The sequence below is a fragment of the Dendrobates tinctorius genome, unplaced genomic scaffold (genome assembly GCF_039654945.1).
Source record: "Dendrobates tinctorius isolate UK_male_01 unplaced genomic scaffold, ASM3965494v1 ptg000029l, whole genome shotgun sequence".
Classification (NCBI taxonomy): Eukaryota; Metazoa; Chordata; class Amphibia; order Anura; family Dendrobatidae; genus Dendrobates; species Dendrobates tinctorius.
The window spans coordinates 590,734-611,169 of record NW_027361697.1 but is presented as its reverse complement, the minus strand read 5'-3'; the positions used below and the strand labels follow the sequence as shown (position 1 = coordinate 611,169).

Sequence of the window (20,436 nt, the reverse complement as noted above, 5' to 3'; positions counted from 1 at the left end):
GTTGACCGGGACTTGAGCATCAATGTCTGTTCAGTGGGGGGGTGACACCCGTCACCCTCGCTGCTCAGTTATGGAGCTGCACAGCTCCGTCGATGGAATAGTGGCCACAGCCGGGTACTGCGCACCCAGAACCTATTGATTTGAAAAGGGGGCTGAGGACGGGATCACACACAGTGAGATACGTCCGAGTCTCGCAGGTTAAAACCAAGCTCTGGCGCCGGCACTCTGGAGCGGAGCCTGCAGCCGCACAGCAATACATGGAGCTGCACTCTCCGTTCCGGAGTGCCGGTGCCAGAGCTTGGTTTTAACCTGCGAGACTCGGCCGTATCTCGATTTAGAGTGACTCCGGCCTCATATGCAATATCTGGCCGCAGCTATTATACAGTTCCACAACTGAGCAGTCAGGAACAGATGATCAGCAGGGCTGCCCACCGATCAGACATTGATGACCTATTCTAAGGATAGTCCATCAGTGTTAAAGTCCTGGACAACCCCTTTAACACCAAATCTACTTTGTGCTAAGACAACAATTAATTTTGGTAAAGTCTGTATACAGACACATTGAAGCAGATGTAATGCAATGCCTTTTGCTAAAATTGCATTGTTTTACATACCTGCCAGCCGATACATGAAGGTCATTAGAAGGTTGACCGCTACTTTAATGAAAGAATAAAGGAAATAAGATCTGAAGTCAAAGCGCTTTTTTTTTTGCAAGTCACTGGAAAAAAAAGAAAAGAAAAAAGAAGAAGGTCCATATGCTGAATCGCGGGCTAAACTTCCCTTTGTGAATCCGTACCTCTTGTAATCCAATTTAAAAGATTTAAATGACTGATCGTTCTAAAGCAGACAAGGGACACAAAGTTCAATTAAAAATCTCGTTCAGCACATTGTGAACTAAGCACTTCTAGCAAAGGTGTGAAAAACAAATTTATTCCAGCACTCTCATCACTGTCACAGATAATCAACTTAATTAGGTGTTAATTATGTTTCACTGTTAAAATGAAATGTGACTATATCTGCACACAATCAAAATTAGTTATATTACCCCGCCACCGGAATCTCGCTCTTGCATTTTTGCCGCTGCTATTTTTGAATTATGCTGTACAATGGAAGACTCGATCAAAGTATCCTTCTCCAAATAAGAAAAAAAAAAGTATTTTTTTTTTTTTTTTTTTGCTGGATGAGCAATTTGGGAAAATAACACGTTTTGTATTATTCTATTTTCCGCACCTGCAGAATTGCAAAACCCAGGGGCCATAGAACTCATCCCTATTTAACGTAAACTGCTCGAGAGAGCAAAGAATATTAAGTTAGCCGCGTGCTCGGGGTTATGGTGTCAATGCATTATAGCTAAGCTGTTTTCTCAGCAAAAGGATAATATTATAGATGAGCCGCACTGCACGCACCTGACTCTGAACTTCAAGGTTAGGCAAGACCCTTCTAAATCCCATAAATCTTACAAGACACATCCGGAGTCGAGCTGAATTTAACAATTCATGAAACTTGTAGATCGTGATAACTTACTGAACCCAGAGTCGTGCCAAATGACGCATCATTACAAGGTTTGAGATTTGCTTGACATGTTGAAAAGCTAAATTTATAAAAAAATAAATAAATAAATGTAGAAGATATTGTCAAGACGAGACAGACCGAAGACAAACCCCGTGACGTTAAATCATCTTAACAGATGCCCTCCGAAGAAAAAACAAGCTAGAAAGTCTCCAAATAGCAAGATGGGGGAAGATGGCACATTGTCACACCTGGCACACTTGCAAATCAGTGACTACTAAGTGTGCCAGGTGGCTGCCATATTACTGCCTGGCAGCTACTCTTTTCAGATGTATCTGTGTCTGCGGATAAAGTTGGATACTTGGGCAGCGCAGGTAGCAGTCGAGAGGCACGGTTTGCATTTTGGTCAAGATTTGCTGAAAGGTACTTCTGCTTCTACAGTTACTCAGCTTTTCCTCTATGTATATGCATGCTCAGTTTGGCTGATCATGAATGTGATTACAACAAAGGGAATAAGAATAAGATGCTTCCATTTCCAAGCACCTATGGCGATAACTTACAGAATCTTGTCTGAGAACAAAAGGATCGGATGTTGAAATTCAATCCTTTTTCTTCCCTGACATCATCCGTTGGAGAATCGGGTGATCGCCCTATACATTAGATGTTGTCTTGTTCTATCAAAATTGTCAGGTTCAGACATTGTTGCTCTAAGGTGTAAGGGAGCCATATGGTCACAAATAAAGTGCAGATAAATTTGCATTTAGACTCCAAGAAAGAACCAGCAATATTTTTGCTTTAACCTTGGATGTGAAAATTACAAACATAACAGAACGAATATAACAGAGGCAAGGTACACTGCTCAAGAAGATAAAGGGAACACTCAATTAACACATCCTAGATCTGAATGAATGAAATATTCTCATTGAATACTTTGTTCTGTACAAAATTTAATGTGCTGACAACAAAATCACACACAAATCATCAATGGAAATCAAATTTATTAACCAATGGAGGCCTGGATTTGGAGTCACCCACAAAATTAAAGTGGAATGTAATGTCCTTAAAACAAGTCAAAACTAGGCTCAGTATTGTGTGTGGCCTCCACGTGCCTGTATGACCTCCCTACAACGCCTGGGCATGATCCTGATGAGGCGGCGGATGGTCTCCTGAGGGATCTCTTCCTAGACCTGGACTAAAACATGCGCAACTCCTGGACAGTCTGTGGTGCAACGTGACATTGGTGGATGGAGCTAGACATGATGTCCCAGATGTGCTCAATCGGCTTCAGGTTCAGGGAATGGGCGGGCCAGTCCATAGTTTCAATGCCTTGATCTTGCAAGAACTGCTTACACACTCCAGCCACATGAGGTCTGGCATTGTCCTGCATTAGGAGGAACCCAGGGCCAACCGCACCAGCATATGGTCTTACAAGGGGTCTGAGGATCTCATCTCGGTACCTATTGGCAGTCACGCTACCTCTGGTGAGAACATGGCGGGCTGTGCGCCCCTCCAAAGAAATGCCACCCCACACTATTACTGACCCACTGCCAAACGGGTCATGCTGGAGGATGTTGCACCAGCAGATCACTCTCCATGGCCTCTCCAGACTCTGTCACGTCTGTCATATGTGCTCAGTGTCAACCTGCTTTCATCTGTGAAGAGCACAGGGGTCAGTGGTGAATTTGCCAGTCCTGGTGTTCCATGGCAAATGCTAAGCGTCCTGCACGGTGTTGGGCTGTGAGCACAACCCCCATCTGTGGATGTCGGGCCCTCAGACCATCCCCATGGAATCGGTCTCTAACCATTTGTGCAGACACATGCACATTTGTGGCCTGCTGGAGGTCATTTTACCAGGCTCTGGCAGTGCTCCTCCTGTTCCTCCTTGCACAAATGCGGAGGTAGCGGTCCTGCTGCTGGGCTCCTATGGCCCCCTCCACATCTCCTGGTGTACTGGCCTGTCTCCTGGTAGCGCCTCCAGCCTCTGGACACTACGCTGACAGACACAGCAAACCTTCTTGCCACAGCTCGCATTGATGTGCCTTCCTGGATGAGCTGCACTACCTGAGCCACTTGTGTGGGTTGTAGAGTCCGTCTCATGCTACCACGAATGTGAAAGCACAATCAACATTCAAAAGTGACCAAAACATCAGCCAGAAAGCATTGGTAATGAGATGTGGTCTGTGGTCCCCACCAGCAGAACCACTCCTTTATTGAGGGTGTCTTGATAATTGCCAAAAATTTCCATCTGTTGTCTATTCCATTTGCACAACACCATGTCAAATTGATTGTCAATCAGTGTTGCTTCCTAAGTGGACAGTTTGATTTCACAGAAGTGTGATTGACTTGGAGTTACATTGTGTTGATTAAGTGTTCCCTTTATTTTTTGAGCAGTGTATATACAATACAGTATTACCCATTGTAGATTGTGTTCAAAAGTAATCACCCCTGATTATAAGCTATAAATTCTACAACAGGTAATTTCAATGCAACGTGTAGCTGCCACAGTACTGCCCACATGATATTGCCATATGGTGCCTAAAATAATTTAACGGTGCAATGTGTATACGTAATACTACCATAAAGTGACTATATAATACTACTATACATTCTCAACATAGCAGTGCCATACTGGCGGACACAGAAAGAAGGCGGCCCTGGTGTAAGAACAATATATGGCCCTCTACAGTCCAATAGCTCATAAAAATGCCCAATTCCACCTGCTTTGGTGGTGAAAATAGTTGCCCTCTTACTTCTTGGGCCCTGGTTGCACCAATGATATGTCCACCCCTGCAGTGCTACTGTATATGTGCCAAGTGGTATTATGTATGTATGTCCAATATAAGCAGTCATTAAGTGGTGGAGGTCCCTTGTAAACTGTCTTTTGTCTATCCTGTCTGTAAGCCCTGGTTCAAAATTTAAAGGGGTTGTCCCAGACTTTAATATTGATGACCTATCCTTGGGATAGGTCATAAGTGTCTGATCAGTAGGGGTTCAACACCCAGCATCCCGGTCGATCATCTGTTCCCGATGTTGGCAGTGGCCGGAACTGCTCAGTTACGAAGCTGCACAGCTCCATCGGCGGAATAGTGGCTGCGGCCAGGTACTATACATCCACCACCTATTCAAATCAATAGGGGGTGAATGTGCAGTACCTGGTCGCGGCCAATATTCCGCCAATGGAGCTGTGCAGCTCCGCAACCAAGCAGTTCCGTCTGATGACGACACCGGGAACAACTGATCGGTGGCACCCCTACGGATCAGACATTGATGATCTGTCCTAAGAATAGGTCATCAGTGTTAAAGGGAATCTGTCACCCTTTTTTGCCCTATGAGCTGCCGGCATTGACATCAGGGGCTTATCTACAGCATTCTGTAATGCTGTAGATAAGCCCCCGATGTAACTTGAAAGATAAGAAAAACATGTTAGATTATACTCACCGGAGGGGGCGGTCCAGTCCGATGGGTGTCGCGGTCCGGTCTGACGCCTCCCAACTTCATGCGATGCTGTCCTCTTCTTCCCTTCCTGTAGTGGTTCCGGCGCAGGCGTACTGATTTGTCCTGACGAGGGCAGAGCAGTGTCCTGCAGTGCGCAGGCGTCGGGAGAGGTCTGGCGCCTGCGCACTGCAGTATTCTGCTCTGCTCTCAACAGGGCAGAGCAGTGTGCCTGTGCTGGAGCTACTACAGGAAGGGAAGAAGAGGACAGCATCATATGAAGATGGGAGGCGTCGGACCAGACCGCGACACCCATCGGACCAAAACCGGACCGGACCGCCCCCCTCCAGTGAGTATAATCTAACGTGCTTTTCTTATCTTTCAGGTTACATCGGGGGCTTATCTACAGCATTACAGAATGCTGTAGATAAGCCCCTGATGTCAATGCCGGCAGCTCATAGGGCAAAAAAAGGGTTACAGATTCCCTTTAATATTGATGACCTATCCTTTGGACGATCAGTTGTTCCCGGTGTCGTCGTCAGACGGAACTGCTTGGTTGCGGAGCTGCTGATAAGCCGAATAAAAGGTGACAGATTTCAGTCCAGAACAACCCCTTTAATTTCCGGTTTTCATCGACATCCCAGAAGATCTTATATTTGGCTGCAAAAATTTAGATTCAAGAAAATAAATCTTTAAAAACACAATTGTATAACCAGTCTTATGGTGAAATATGTGTATTCATGCTTGAACATTAATTTACAATTGCTTTGTGGTGAGAGTACGTATCTGCCAATGTGCCAGCGAGATGCCATGTGGGTGTATCTATGTTCTGCTTAAATTAGTGGTATAGAGGCAGAGAATATAATCATCAAGGGTTGTATTAGCATATGCGACTTGGAAATGATAGAAGCTTATTAAAATCAGCACCGTGCTAAATGAATTATTAGTTATCATATGCAAATGATTAATTTTGCTAAAATGTTAATACACTACATGAGTACATTTGCATTACTGGCACAAAAAGCATGAACACACTGGTTAGTCATACATAAACTCAGAATCGTAGTAGAAGAAAGTCTCATACTGTGTAAGTTCTGCAGTGCAATGTACACTTGCTGTCCACCTCCGCACCACGGGTACAGTTATACATTCCCCGAAGAATAAGGGGCAATGGTTCACACATGATAGGAATACACCGTCCAGCTGCCCAGAGTCCTGTCTGCAGACAGTGAATTTTCAGGAACTTCCTGTAAAACAGGTTAAAAAAGTAATCATAAGTGAAGCTCCATTGCAATGCTCACCATAGATCTGAAGTGTCAGTCATGACTATTTTGCTTGCAATAGACCCGAAGTGTCAGTCATGACTCTATTATGCTCGCCGTAGACCTGAAGTGTCAGTCGCGACTCTATCATGCTCGCCGTAGACCTGAAGTGTCAGTCACGACTCTATTATGCTCACCGTAGACCTGAAGTGTCAGTCATGACTCTATCATGCTCGCCGTAGACCTGAAGTGTCAGTCACGACTCTATTATGCTCGCCGTAGACCTGAAGTGTCAGTCACGACTCTATTATGCTCGCCGTAGACCTGAAATGTCAGTCATGACTCTATCATGTTCGCCGTAGACCTGAAGTGTCAGTCACGACTCTATTATGCTCGCCGTAGACCTGAAGTGTCAGTCACGACTCTATTATGCTCGCCATAGACCTGAAGTGTCAGTCATGACTCTATTATGCCCACCATAGACCTGAAGTGTCAGTCACAACTCCTTTATGATTGCCAATTGCCAAAGACCTGAAGTGTCAGTCATGACTCTATTATCATCACCATAGACCTGAAGTGTCAGTCATGACTCTATTATGATCACCGCAGAAATGAAGTGTTAGTCATGACTCTATTATGCTCACCATAGACTTGAAGTGTCAGTCACAACTCCTTTATGCTTGCCAATCGCCATAGACCTGAAGTGTCAGTCATGACTATTATGCTCACAATAGAACTGAAGAGTCAGTCATGGCTCTATTATGTTCACAATAGACCTGAAGTTATACTCGCTATAGACTTGAAGTGTCAGTCACAACTCTTGTATGCTCGCCATAGACCTGAAGTGTCAGTCATGATTCTATTATGCTCGCAATAGACCTGAAGTGTCAATCACAACTACTTTTTGCTTGCCATAGACCTGAAGTGTCAGTCATGACTCTATTATGCACACCATAGACCTGAAGTGTCAGTCACAACTCCTTTATGCTTGGCAATCACCATAGACCTGAAGTGTCAGTCACAACTCCTTTATGCTTGCCAATCACCATAGACCTGAAGTGTCAGTCACAACTCCTTTATGCTCGCCAATCACCATAGACCTGAAGTGTCAGTCATGACTCCATTATGCAACTTAGCAATAACTGTATACTGTATGTAGCCAAATATAAATTGCACCAGAAGACATAAGTCTATGTATTATAATACAGTGACTAATGCAGATTAAAGTGTATGGAGCTAACAAGTATAAGGGCAAAGTTAGTTAGCTACCAAGCTACCGTAATGATCTCCCAGAGCTGCGGCATTACTCGCCAGTCTATATCTATTATAGACCAATATGCGACATCCAACCCTGTCCCAGGTGACGTAGCGCGGTATTATATAAAACCATACATTGGGTTGTTGTATATTACATGCAGGCTCAGTCTGAATTTAAAAAGTTTGGAACATTTCTCTTGTGTGTTGCTCCTATGTTAGTAAAGTTAGGATAACTATTAATGAAGCATTTATCACATTTGAAAAAAAAAAGTTGGTGAGGCTGTACATTTTACATTTTGGGCTTTTACTTTAATTATAAAACATTAATTATGCATTAATAGAAATACAGCTACAAATCACACATATTGTATATACAGTCATGGCCAAATGTATTGACACCCCTGCAATTCTGTCAGATAATACTCAGTTTCTTCCTGAAAATGATTGCAAACACAAATTCTTTGGTATTATTATCTTCATTTAATTTGTCTTAAATGAAAAAACACAAAAAGAATTGTCCTAAAGCCAAATTGGATATAATTCCACACCAAACATAAAAAAGAGGGTGGACAAAAGTATTGGCACTGTGCGAAAAATCATGTGATGCTTCTCTAATTTGTGTAATTAACAGCACCTGTAACTTACCTGTGGCACCTAACAGGTGTTGGCAATAACTAAATCACACTTGCAGCCAGTTGACATGGATTAAAGTTGACTCAACCTGTGTCCTTGTGTGTACCACATTGAGCATGGAGAAAAGAAAGAAGACCAAAGAACTGTCTGAGGACTCGAGAAACCAAATTGTGAGGAAGCATGAGCAATCTCAAGGCTACAAGTCCATCTCCAAAGACCTGAATGTTCCTGTGTCTACCGTGCGCAGTGTCATCAAGAAGTTTAAAGCCCATGGCACTGTGGCTAACCTCCCTAGATGTGGCCAGAAAAGAAAAATTGACAAGAGATTTCAACGCAAGATTGTGCGGATGTTGGATAAAGAACCTTCACTAACATCCAAACAAGTTCAAGCTGCCCTGCAGTCCGAGGGTACAACGGTGTCAACCCGTACTATCCGTCGGCATCTGAATGAAAAGGGACTGTATGGTAGGAGACCCAGGAAGACTCTACTTCTTACCCCGAGACATAAAAAAGCCAGGCTGGAGTTTGCCAAAACTTACCTGAAAAAGCCTAAAACATTTTGGAAGAATGTTCTTTGGTCAGATGAGACAAAAGTAGAGCTTTTAGGGCAAAAGCATCAACATAGAGTTTACAGGAGAAAAAAGAGGCATTCAAAGAAAAGTACACGGTCCCTACAGTCAAACATGGCGGAGGTTCCCTGATGTTTTGGGGTTGCTTTGCTGCCTCTGGCACTGGACTGCTTGACCGTGTGCATGACATTATGAAGTCAGAAGACTACCAACAAATTTTGCAGCATAATTTTGGGCCCAGTGTGAGAAAGCTGGGTCTACCTCAGAGGTCATGGGTCTTCCAGCAGGACAATAACCCAAAACACACTTCAAAAAGCACTAGAAATTGGTTTGAGAGAAAGCACTGGAGACTTCTAAGGTGGCCAACAATGAGTCCAGACCTGAATCCCATAGAACACCTGTGGAGAGATCTAAAAATGGCAGTTTGGAGAAGGCACCCTTCAAATATCAGGGACCTGGAGCAGTTTGCCTAAGAAGAATGGTCTAAAATTCCAGCAGAGCATTGTAAGAAACTCATTGATGGTTACCGGAAGCGGTTGGTCGCAGTTATTTTGGCTAAAGGTTGTGCAACCAAGTATTAGGCTGAGGGTGCCAATACTTTTGTCCGGCCCATTTTTGGAGTTTTGTGTGAAATGATCAATGTTTTGCTTTTTGCTTCATTCTCTTTTGTGTTTTTTCATTTAAGACAAATTAAATGAAGATAATAATACCAAAGAATTTGTGTTTGCAATCATTTTCAGGAAGAAACTGAATATTATCTGACAGAATTGCAGGGGTGTCAATACTTTTGGCCATGACTGTATATATATATATATATATATATATATATATATATATATGTAAGCCTGAGAGGTGGGTTTTTAGGACGAGTTATTTCCATCAGTCTTTAGCACAAGTGGATAAAACTTCTGAGTTAGAAAAGTTCATCCTGTGCTCGTTAATGAGTTCTCTGCCATGATTTCTAACAGTTGGCGGCACAGAATAGAAAGAAATGGTAAATTACTGTTACTTTTATAAAGAGCGCAGATGTGATCATCGAAGGTGAGAAGCACTTAGCATTTTACCAGCATATAATTTCAGAATTGTTACAGTTTCATCACTAACCTCCGCTGTCGTCTCTCTGAAACTTCTGCTACGTGGTAGCCCAGTTTACATCGGTATCTGCACATTGATCCAACGTCATGGTTTCCCAGATGGCAGCGAGGCGTGAGTAGTCTGGCATTAGGTATGGCTGGCGGAGCATCACATTCAATCTTGCAGTAGCCTTCAGGAAGAGACCAATGGCCATCCCACATGCACATTACCCACTGGCTCATGCCTACAACCCAGAGAAGTACAAATAACTCTTTGTGCAGTCAATAGTTATACTGTATGTTGTACAAAGGTTTTTGGCTCCGATTAATGATGAGCGAATGTGCTCAGATAAGGTGTTATCCGAGCACGCTCAGGTGTCATCCGAGTATCTTGGACATGCTCGGATAATATGTTCGAGTCCCTGCAGTTGCATATCTCGCGCCTGTTCGACAGCCACAAAACATGGAGCCGCAGGGACTTGAACGTATTACTCAAGCACATCCAAAATACGCGAATGACACCCGAGCATACTCGGATAGCAAGTCATCCAAACACATTCGCTCATCACTAGCCCCGAATCCCCGATTCATCATTTGCAGTTTTTTTCCCCTTTTTTTTTCTTGTGGCATTCTTTACCATTTTCTTATGCCAAATTCTTCTAAATGGCGAGTACAGTTCATAAATTTTGTGCAAAGTAAAAAAAAGTGGTCTTTATGTTTGTCTTTGGTCTATTTTGCAACTTTTCAGAGACACATTTCATAATATGGCCCAAAATTTGCACCAAAGTTTCTGATGTAAATAAAATCACTCCGGGATGGGGACGGGAGTCTGAGACGACTCGTTTGGCATACACTGGGATTCTCAAGCGAAGAGTCATCAAGGAGGAAGTAGTGAAAAAAATAAGAAAGCAGTTAGAGTAGTGAGAGAATGGTACGGCATTTTAATTAAAGTATATTAGAAAAGAGTTTAGATTACGACATTAAATAGACAAGCATTAATGATCAAAACAAATTTTAGTCCTGGACGTCCCCTTTACGACCAATTGTTGTGATTGCATTTAAAGGGAATCTGTCACCTCATTTTTGGCCTATGAGATGCGGCCACCGCCATCAGGGGCTTATCTACAGCATTCTGTAATGCCCCTGATGTAACCTGAAAGATAAGAAAAACGAGTTATATTACACTCACCCGGGGTGGTCAGGTCCAGCTCCTCCCATCTTCTAGCAATGCCATCCTCCTTCTTACTCCGATACAGGTGCACTGCTCTGCCCTGTTGAGGGCAGAGTAAAGTACTGCAGTGCGCAGGCGCCGGACCTCACTGACCTTTCCCGGTGCCTGCGCACTGCACTACAATGCTCTGCCCTCAACAGGGCAGATAAAGTACTCCTGCGCAGGAGCCGCGGCAGAAGTAAGAAGGAGGACGTGATCGCTAGAAGATGGGAGGCGCCGGACCGGACCGCGACAGCCACCACACCGGACCAGACCCCCGGGTGAGTATAATCTAACTCGTTTTTTTTATCTTTCAGGTTTCATCGGGGGCTTATCTACAGCATTACAGAATGCTGTAGATAAGCCCCTGATGGCGGTGGCCGCATCTCATAGGCCAAAAATTGGGTGACAGATTCCCTTTAAGAAGCACGAGGACTATGACAATAAAACTAGTTGAGGAGGTGAGAAATAGTGCTAATATATTCTATGATAGGTTTACAGAAAACTTCGGCCATCCAATATATAACAGGTAGGTGCAGCATCGTCTTGGATTTCTTCTAGAAGGAGCAGGTGAGTAATTATATTTTTATGTGCGAGTTATATTAAAATAAGCATAGAAACATTTAGTAATCCTGGAGGCTACTGGAAATTATCCTGAAAGATAATGTCACTTGGTGTAATGGTGATCCTTGTGATCATTATAAGGCAAAGAACTCCAGGGCTGGAAAATTCTTGTTTTGAAAGTCGTAAAATAAATTGCCATTGTTTTGCAGAAATGTCACTGATTAAATGCAGTCCACTGTCATAACATATAGTAGATGCCGCATTCCATTACTGTCACCCGAGATATTTTTCAAAAAGCAATCAAATATTTTTACAGACTAATAACAAAAGTACCATCTACAGGCTGCAAAATGGTGCTACATCCTCCTCTCCAAATTACATTTGATGGCCCCTGATCTATAGCTCTTCTAACTACTATCCCGTAAAGTCACACCTGCTCAGAGGAATAAAAAAAACTAATGCACAAGCCCGACAATTGTTTGTCCAGAGACATAAAACGTTTTCTATTTTTCACAAATGGAAACCAATAAAACTTACTAGTTTAAGAAAGTTTCCAGAATAAAAACTATTTGTAACTAGTAAGCTATAGAACTTCCTAGTATAGTTGTAGTAACCACAGGTGTCCGATCCTACTGTAGCCACTTTTATCCTGGGTCCCGGCAGCTTGTGCTTGACATAGGTAGTAAAAATCACCAAAAAAGCCACAGAGGCATCAAAACAAAAATAACCACATGGAAGAGAGATAGCTCTCAAAATATGACATATAGATCAACAAAAGGAAAGCGCTAACCGAGTGTCTTCGGCGTGCTCGAATACCATGTTTGAGTCCTCGCGGCTGGATTTCTCGTGGCTGTTCAACAGCCGCAACGCATACAGGACAATCCCTGCATGTGTTGCTGCTGTCGAACCGCCGCGAGACATGAAGCCGTGGGGACTTGAACATATTTTTCGAGCACGCCGAAGACACTCGGTTAGCACCAAAGCATGCTCCGATAGCACCTTATCAAAGCACATTCGCTCATCACCAATTAGTAAGTCAAACAAATACGAAAACTGTCAGTCCATAGCAATAGTCAAAATCATCATATTAAATTCACAGCACGAAAATCACATTAATTAAAAAAAAAAAATTTTTTTATTTAAATAAAAGCCAAAATTGCTTTCCTAGATTAGCATGCTTAATTGCCAAAATTACACCAACATCCAAGTAATTGATTACAGGAACTACCACTTGATTAGGACAAACATTTAATGGCAGCGGTATGTATATACCTTGGAATTTGGCAGGAGGAAGGCACGTGAAGATGCAGTGGTTTTCTAAGCCTGTTCCATCTGGACAATAAAAACTGGCATGGAATACCAGTGACGATGGAGGAGGTCCACAATCCAAAAACTCACAAGTTACACTTATATTCCAGTGTCCGGATAAACATTTTAAGGAGGCGTCCTGATTTAAATATAGTAAATAAATGACACATAAGCAAAGGTAAATGTTTCTAATATGATTTATTAAAATGTATTAACTTATAAATATATATTTTATAAAGGGCAGGGGCCTAAGGGTTAACGATTCCCTTTGTGGAGAGTGACAAGCCATGCATGGCATGTGAAAGTAAGGAGACTTATAGGCCATGCATGCTCCTCTGGGAAATTAAATATGTATATTGTCTCTTAAGAGAGAAAGAGGGCTAGAACTGTACACCACCTATTGGAAGCAGCGATCCTAAAAGTCACTATCGACTCTTTAAAGAGCCTTGCAATATGACTTGGGATAAATGCCAAACCAGAATCTCAATATTCGGACATGGTGTTTCATCATAATGACTTTTAAGATTGCTGCTGTCAATAGGTGACTCTGGAGTTCTAGTCCTCTTCCTAGGTTTTGGTGCAACCTTGGTGTAGCCAAGAACTCAGTATGCCATTATGTGGTCTCAATTTGCATTCAGAGCACTGTCCCCGATCCTGATTGACCACTTTCCCGCAACGAGCACAGCCTGAACTCAATCCATGCTACACTGACCCTAAATCCCAGTGGCCAACACACAAGGTCAGTGCAGAAGAGCACTTGTAAGGGGTTACAAGGACTGTTGTCTTCCCCAAACACGTCCCTGTTAAGAATTAGTGCTGTACATATAAGTGTATATATTCTTGTGACATGTATGTACATATTCTTGTCCTGCCTTGTAATGCTGCTATGTATATAGTACTAATCTTTTATAATATAATACTGTATGTTCATAGTTGTCTAAGGGACAGTGTAGTTCCGTAGTTTGGCCACTAGATGGGGGCAGTTTAGTCATTAGATAGGTGGTGTGAGCTCATCTGTACATTAACCTTTTGTGTCCGAGGATCTCCCTCTTCTGGTGAAGGAAGGTAGTGAGGCTGATTTGGATGAAAGAAACCAAACACCTGATCAGGTGGATTGTGACTGGGTAACAGGAACTTCAGATTGGATATAAGGCAGCCGACGCCCTTCTGAGTGGCTGGTGATTTCTCTGCTGGATTCTTGGAGACCAGTCTGATTCCTGCTTCCCAAAGATAAGTTTTTGCTCTGCTATTGAACTTATTAGTTTTGGTTTTGTTTACCTTGTTTTTTGAGTTCAGCCATCCCCGGCCGGGGATGTGCTGGATTCTTATTCCTTGATCAGTGTTCTCTTTTGCTCGGCTTTCAGAATATTCTGAGTGCTGATATAGGGTTTTGAGTCTAGTGACTTCAGGGTCCTTTTTGCTTATCAGTTGTGTTGGTAATATTTTTAGCAGGGTTTTCTCGGATTGCAGACAGCAGCTTTTCTGTCCTGTCCTTTTTAGTTAGCTTGGGCCCCATCGTTTGCTCAACCTATCTTTCTATCTGTGTTAGTGTTTTCATCTCGTTTCACCATCATTATATGTTGGGGGCTGCCTATTGCTTTGGGGTCTGCTCTGGGGCAGTCAGTTTTTCCCTTTTCTCTCTTTAGGCTTATTTAGATCTCCGGCTGTGACGAGGTGTCTAAGATCACCATAGGAACACTCCACGGCTACTGCTAGTTGTGTGATAGGATTAGGGGTCTGCAATCTGCTAGTTTCCAACCTCTTTGATTTTCTGACTGAGCTTGTGTTTTGTTTTTTCCTCCTCGGTGACTCAATCATAACAGATAGGAATCCACATAGTGTATATAGTAAATAGTTAGAGGGGCACGGTGGATAAGGTAGGAAAAGCTTCCTGATATATCTCAGTTGGGGCTGGGGCGCCCGTTCAGCTCACATGGGCTAACTAGCCCTGGGCAACACCGTGCCGCGCATCGTTAGTAAGCGTAAGGCCCAGCCATCTGGTATTTGTGGCCAGGTCATCATTGTCAGAAGAAGCAGCGGCAACAGTGCTAGCATTTCAGCTTAGTGGTAACTGCAGTTGCTAAGGAAAACTAAGCAGAACGGGCAAGTCACTCACCATGTGGCAGCTTATCGCGTGGGCTGATGCCCTCAGGACCGGGGCGAAACAGTCGAGGGAACTGCCGAACGGAGTAAGCCTGCACAGGGAGGACGCTGAAGGGCTAAAAGGTATGGTTCGTCCCAGAAGAGAGCTTATTGACACAGAGAAATGGACAGGGACAGAGGAAGAGTTGCATGACGTGAAATCTGATGCTGATGCTGGAGTGAATATAGATATGCTGTGTACAAGGATCAGTAAAGTTGTTATTTGCAAGTTGATTTAGACTGTGGCTCATTTTGTGAAAAACTGAACCGAGGAAGCTGCCAGAAACGTACAGAGGGCCCTGACGGTGCAGGTGAAGAAGCCACAGGTATGCAGAGCTATGGACAGTATGTGTATGTGATGGGAGGGCAGAACGCACTAACGCAAATGCTAAGAGCCACGACTACCATCCTGTACCTCCCTCACACACACATTGAGGGTTCAGGATCACTCCCATCCCTGACTCCTGACTGCAGCTACCTGCACCAATCTGATCTGAGTTGGTTGCCATATGGTCCAGTGTCTTTATCATAACATAGACTAGTGTTATTAGAGGGAAAAGGCTGATACTCTACGTTACCACTGACCTCTGGAATAAGAGAATTTCATTTCCTTCCATGCTGGGCCTTAATTAGCACTTTACTGCAAGTTATTACATTTTTTCTTAGTGAAAATGATTCATACCTTAGGTTCTTACCTACCTGTAAGATTCTATGTCCTGTCTTACTAACTGTATGGAGAACATAGCCCTCATCACATGTTACTGAACATAGGGTCTCTCCATCCTGATCCATCGAACATTGGGCAGTCCCATGTAATACATGTAGAGTTGGGCATGAGCTGGTGAATTAAATGGACACAAATTACAAGACTAAGTTATTTTTCCCAATAAACTATTTTATTTAAAACTCTTAAAGCCCCAATAAAAAGTCAATGGAAACCTGTAAGAAGCCACGACACCAATGTTATCATAGCTTGAAATCATCACTGTTTTAAAGTCTCAACAAATTTTGCATAAATGAACAGTATGAGCAAGCATAGGAAACTTTATTACATAAATCTTCTAAGAGAAAATATCTTTTTTCTCCACCTATGAGCCACTTCTCCATCCCACAAGTTCTGAACTCATTTTTTACTCATAAATGCAGCTAAAATTCTGCCCTGTTCAAGATAAAATAGACCAATAGCTCAAAGATGGGTCAGATTACAACTTTCTATCAAAGTTTATGGCGTGAAAAGGGGAGAGAGGGGGAGCAGTAGAGAAAGAGAGGCAGAGAGACACACACAGATAATGCTGCTGCATTCTTGAGCTTAAAAGGAATTTGTCGGTAGGGTTTTTCCCCCAAAACTTTTAAATTGTGCATATAACTCTTTCAAAGACAAGTCTGGTAATACCATGGCCAGTCTGTTCCTCTATTACTGAAAATCAGCGTTCAAATTGATAAGTAAATGAGGTTTTAGATCTAAAGCCTCTGTCACTCCACCTCTATTCCTCACCCAGCACCGCCTCATCCTGTTTGACTGATGGCCCCTTTGCCAGCAAAGAGACTTAGAGCTGGCATGACAGAGGCTTCAGACTTACAGCCTAATTTACATATCAATTCAAATGCTGATTTCCCAGGAAGGTAGGAACAGACTTTCTAGCTAAAGGCATTGCTGAACTTGTCTTTGAAAGAGCTACATTGGCATATTAATAATTTGGGAGGTAAAACCCTGCTGACAGATTCCTATTAATTTTAACTCAGAGCTGCATTCACAGCTACATTGCTCAGTACAGTTGTTTAAAATCCTCCATACTGCTGCTACTTTTGAAGATGTGCTACAAAGAGACAGAGGAGCAGGAATTCCTCATGTTTCTGTGAATTCACATGGGAGATATCATAGCAGCTAGCCTGCACCCACTAGGTCTGAGACAATTGAAAATTACAGTTAAATCTTTCAGAGGGGTAAACTAGTGGTGAGCAATGCTCCGTCAACTTGATGTAATGGCCAGACATAATATTACTCTTCATATGTGCACACTTGGCATCTTATTTTGAAAAGTCACCCGAAATGATAGGTCAGCCTTAAAGGTATATAGACGTCATAGAATTTCATCAGTTACCTGCAATTCTTTCTGATAAGTTCCTGATTTCTCCCCACTGATGAATCGCTGCTGGTACCTGGGGATCTAAGGGCGACTCCATGTACCCCAATGAGTGAGGAGGAGAACTTCAAAGTAAGTGACTCCACTCTGTACGTTGGGTTTTGGGGACATCTCAAAACCACAGGATTACTCTGGCATGAAAGCTGATGCGTTCCTAGGAAAACACATTTACGATAATGGCTTTAGCTGGTTATTCTATGAGGTATGCACATATCAAAGTGATAATATATACATGCTGGGGTATACATCTCAATTGCGGAAACTTTGCGATTTATAATGCTGAGATTAATGTTTTCATCAATGGGAGAACTATGAATAGATTTCACAACAGAATACATATAATTGAAGCTTTTTACTTGCAAGTTATTATTTTTGATGAAGAAAGCAAATTTTAAGGCATGTGTCTGTTATTTTCTTTTGCAGGAGACCTCAGAATCTAAAGGGTCGTTTGGCAGCGGCAGAAATGGGGTCTCCGCGTGGAGTCTATCCCTTTGTACTGAAGATGCTGTATGAGCACTTTTGTGTACCTGCAGTGCAATTCACTCCCATTCCCCATCTCTGGGAAGTGCTTTGCAAATGCTTTGAGTGATCATTTTTAATCGTACATATTAAATATAAAACGGACCTCACTTTATTATTGTTATCACTTCTAAATATCTTTTCTTCAGTTACAATTTTTTCTCCTCATTTTACCTTTAAACATTTAGGATCAGGACAAATAGATGGGTTCTCCATTATGGACAATCTTTTTGTTTTAAAAAAGGTCCCTATGAACAATCTGATCAGAACTGCTGCAAACCCAGCAATAAATTGTAATAGGTGGAAAACATTGCTGTAAGTGTTAAAAACGTTTACATGTGGCGCCACCACAGGTAAAATTCTGCATTACATTGTGCCTACTAAAATAAATGGTCTCTTTGTGTAATGCAGGAAGGTGCAGCTCCTCCAACGTATTAGGACACTGCCGGCGCCCCTACATGTGTCCTCTCCCCCCTCCCTGCAAGGATGCCGGCATGCGTACTGCTTACCTGTTTGCACTCCCTCAGCATCTTTCTGCTCCTAGGACCTGCGCTCATCACGCAGGTCTCCTTGGAGTGGGCTGTGTCAGGATCCTGTCAGCGCCGGCGTGTAGCCTCCGCTGAGCAGGGACTCACCCGCACTGTAGGGGGGCCCGGGGTCAGGTACAGCCGGAAAGTACAGATACACAGGACCTGCGGACGCTGAAGTTTAGCAAGCAGTCAAAGGACCTATGGTCATGTGACTGCAAGGGGGCGGGGCATAGCGTCCTGCTTTCAGAGATGGCAGGACACTATACAGAAATACTCAGAGTCAGGCAAAACGGAGGTCATACACAGAGATATCAGTAAAGTGCCAGGGATGAGACAGAACGGATAGTCAGGGCCAAGCAGAAGTCAAAACCAAACAGACATAGAAGGTACCAAGCAGAATCCAAAGCAATATCCAGAGAACAGACCGAGTCATACACAGAGAATCAAGCAACCAGAACACAGCACAAACACACTCAGGGGTCACCACACAATGCCAAGGGCGAAAGTATAACTGACGGGGATGGGAGCGTCCTGAGGCTATAAGAAGTCTCTCCCAGAACCAGGGAGAGGCCACAATCATAGCCCCAGGTGTGCAGGTAAGCCAGCACTGGGATCACAACCTTTAATCCCAGAAATGCCAGTCATCAGCACTGGTTCCAGACATTAACCCCACGTGTGCGAGTCAAACCCGCAGTGAGATCATGACAGGCTGAGGTTGTGCGCCATCTCCCTATCTCTTAAAGAGCCAATCTGCAAGTTTCTAAACACATCCCCAGCCAATAGCTGCGAGACATCTTGTATATAAGGCATCCTATCCTATTGGGAGGTGCCTCAGCAACTTTAGTTAGCCTTTGTGATTCCTGTTAGTTAGTTGTAAGGTCCCCGTGCTCCTGATCCGATCCGCACTGTCTGAACCCATCTCAGTTCACCCTGCTGAACCCATACCCCTTACCTGCCCAGTCTAAACTTGCACCTGACAACCTGCATCTGTGATCCCGCACTATGACATCCAGTGTTCCTATTCCAATCCTGCTTGTGTCATATCATGCAACTAACCAGTTGCTGGCCGGTCCTGATTCCCAGTCCTCCTGGTGCCACCCTGCCATGGCTCCTTGGGTCTAGCCTGGTTTTAACATCTAGGGTGCACCTAGAGCCAAGTCTAACCCCACCATCGGGGGCTCTAGCGAAGAGTCAGGTGCTCACTTAGTTACACCCCTCCAGTCACTCCCCCGGACCATGGCACAGTGGTTCCACAACTACGTGCGTAACACGGTGGATGCTCTTTTCCATCGCTCTACACTTTGACCAAGAAATCAAGATCCTGAACAAAAACTCCCCCATTAGAAATTAAAACAAAATGGTAATACCCATTTTTAAATGTGGGAATAATTTTTTAAGTACTAATAACACTACCGAATTTTTTGGACTATAAGATGCAATTTTTCCCCAGAATTTGAGAGGAAAATGGGAGGGGGTGTTTTATAGTCCGAATGTATCTTACTGGGGGAGGGGTGGTGGTGGAGTGAAGTCAAAGGAGGCAAAGTCGCTGGAGGTGGCAGGAGTGAGGTGATCCTGCAGGTCCTGGTTTGGGAGGAGAGGATGTAACGGCGGTTTGAGACAGAAGCCATTAATCTCCCAGTTATGGGCTATAGGAATATGGCGCAGATGTTGGCACATGTGCAGATTTAGGTCTCGATCTCAATCTGCATATGCCTCACCTCCAGTACCACTTTCCTATAGCCCACCACCAGGAGATCAATGTATACAGCATGGACTCCGCTCCTGCTTCACACCGCTGACATTTTCCTTAAGCCCACCAACCCTGCTCCTGTCTCCTGTGACCCCACTCCCCTTTCACCGCCCCCAAGGTAAGCTAAATTCGGGCTATAATACGGACCCCCATTTTCACATTAAAAATTATTTTTTGCCTATTTTCCTCCCCTAAATTGGGGGAGAGTCTTATTGTCTGGTGCATCTTATAGTCCAGAAAATATGGTGATTTGCAGATGTTGCCTTATAGGACAGGCTGGACTATAGTAGGAAGTATGTGGTATGTTCACATGTGGCAATTGACCTGCATTTTTTATGTTTTAGTCTAATAACAGCTTTCTTCATTTTCAGCTGCCTGATATTAGATTATTAGTACCTACATAGCTTGTGCCACTTATTAGGCTGTGTATTGTTTTGTCAATACAATCAGTGTTTTATCAGTAGGAGATTATCACTAGAAGACTAGGTGTCTCATGCCTTCTAGTCATCTGCTCTGTATAACCCCGCCTCTACC

General features: G+C 43.4%; 1 protein-coding gene across 3 annotated transcripts in view; it reads right to left on the bottom strand.

Moving 5' to 3' along the window:
• The window catches only part of PAPPA2 (pappalysin 2), a 246,940-nt gene that overhangs the window by 54,232 nt on the left and 172,272 nt on the right, over window positions 1-20,436 (bottom strand). For all 3 annotated transcript variants that reach the window (XM_073571285.1, XM_073571284.1, XM_073571286.1), the window contains exons 14-18: window positions 17,062-17,257; window positions 15,659-15,797; window positions 12,782-12,956; window positions 9,767-9,980; window positions 6,026-6,188 (exon numbers count right to left, since the gene is read on the bottom strand). In XM_073571285.1, coding sequence (XP_073427386.1) covers window positions 6,026-6,188; window positions 9,767-9,980; window positions 12,782-12,956; window positions 15,659-15,797; window positions 17,062-17,257 — 887 coding nt within the window. The remainder of the gene's footprint in view (window positions 1-6,025; window positions 6,189-9,766; window positions 9,981-12,781; window positions 12,957-15,658; window positions 15,798-17,061; window positions 17,258-20,436) is intronic.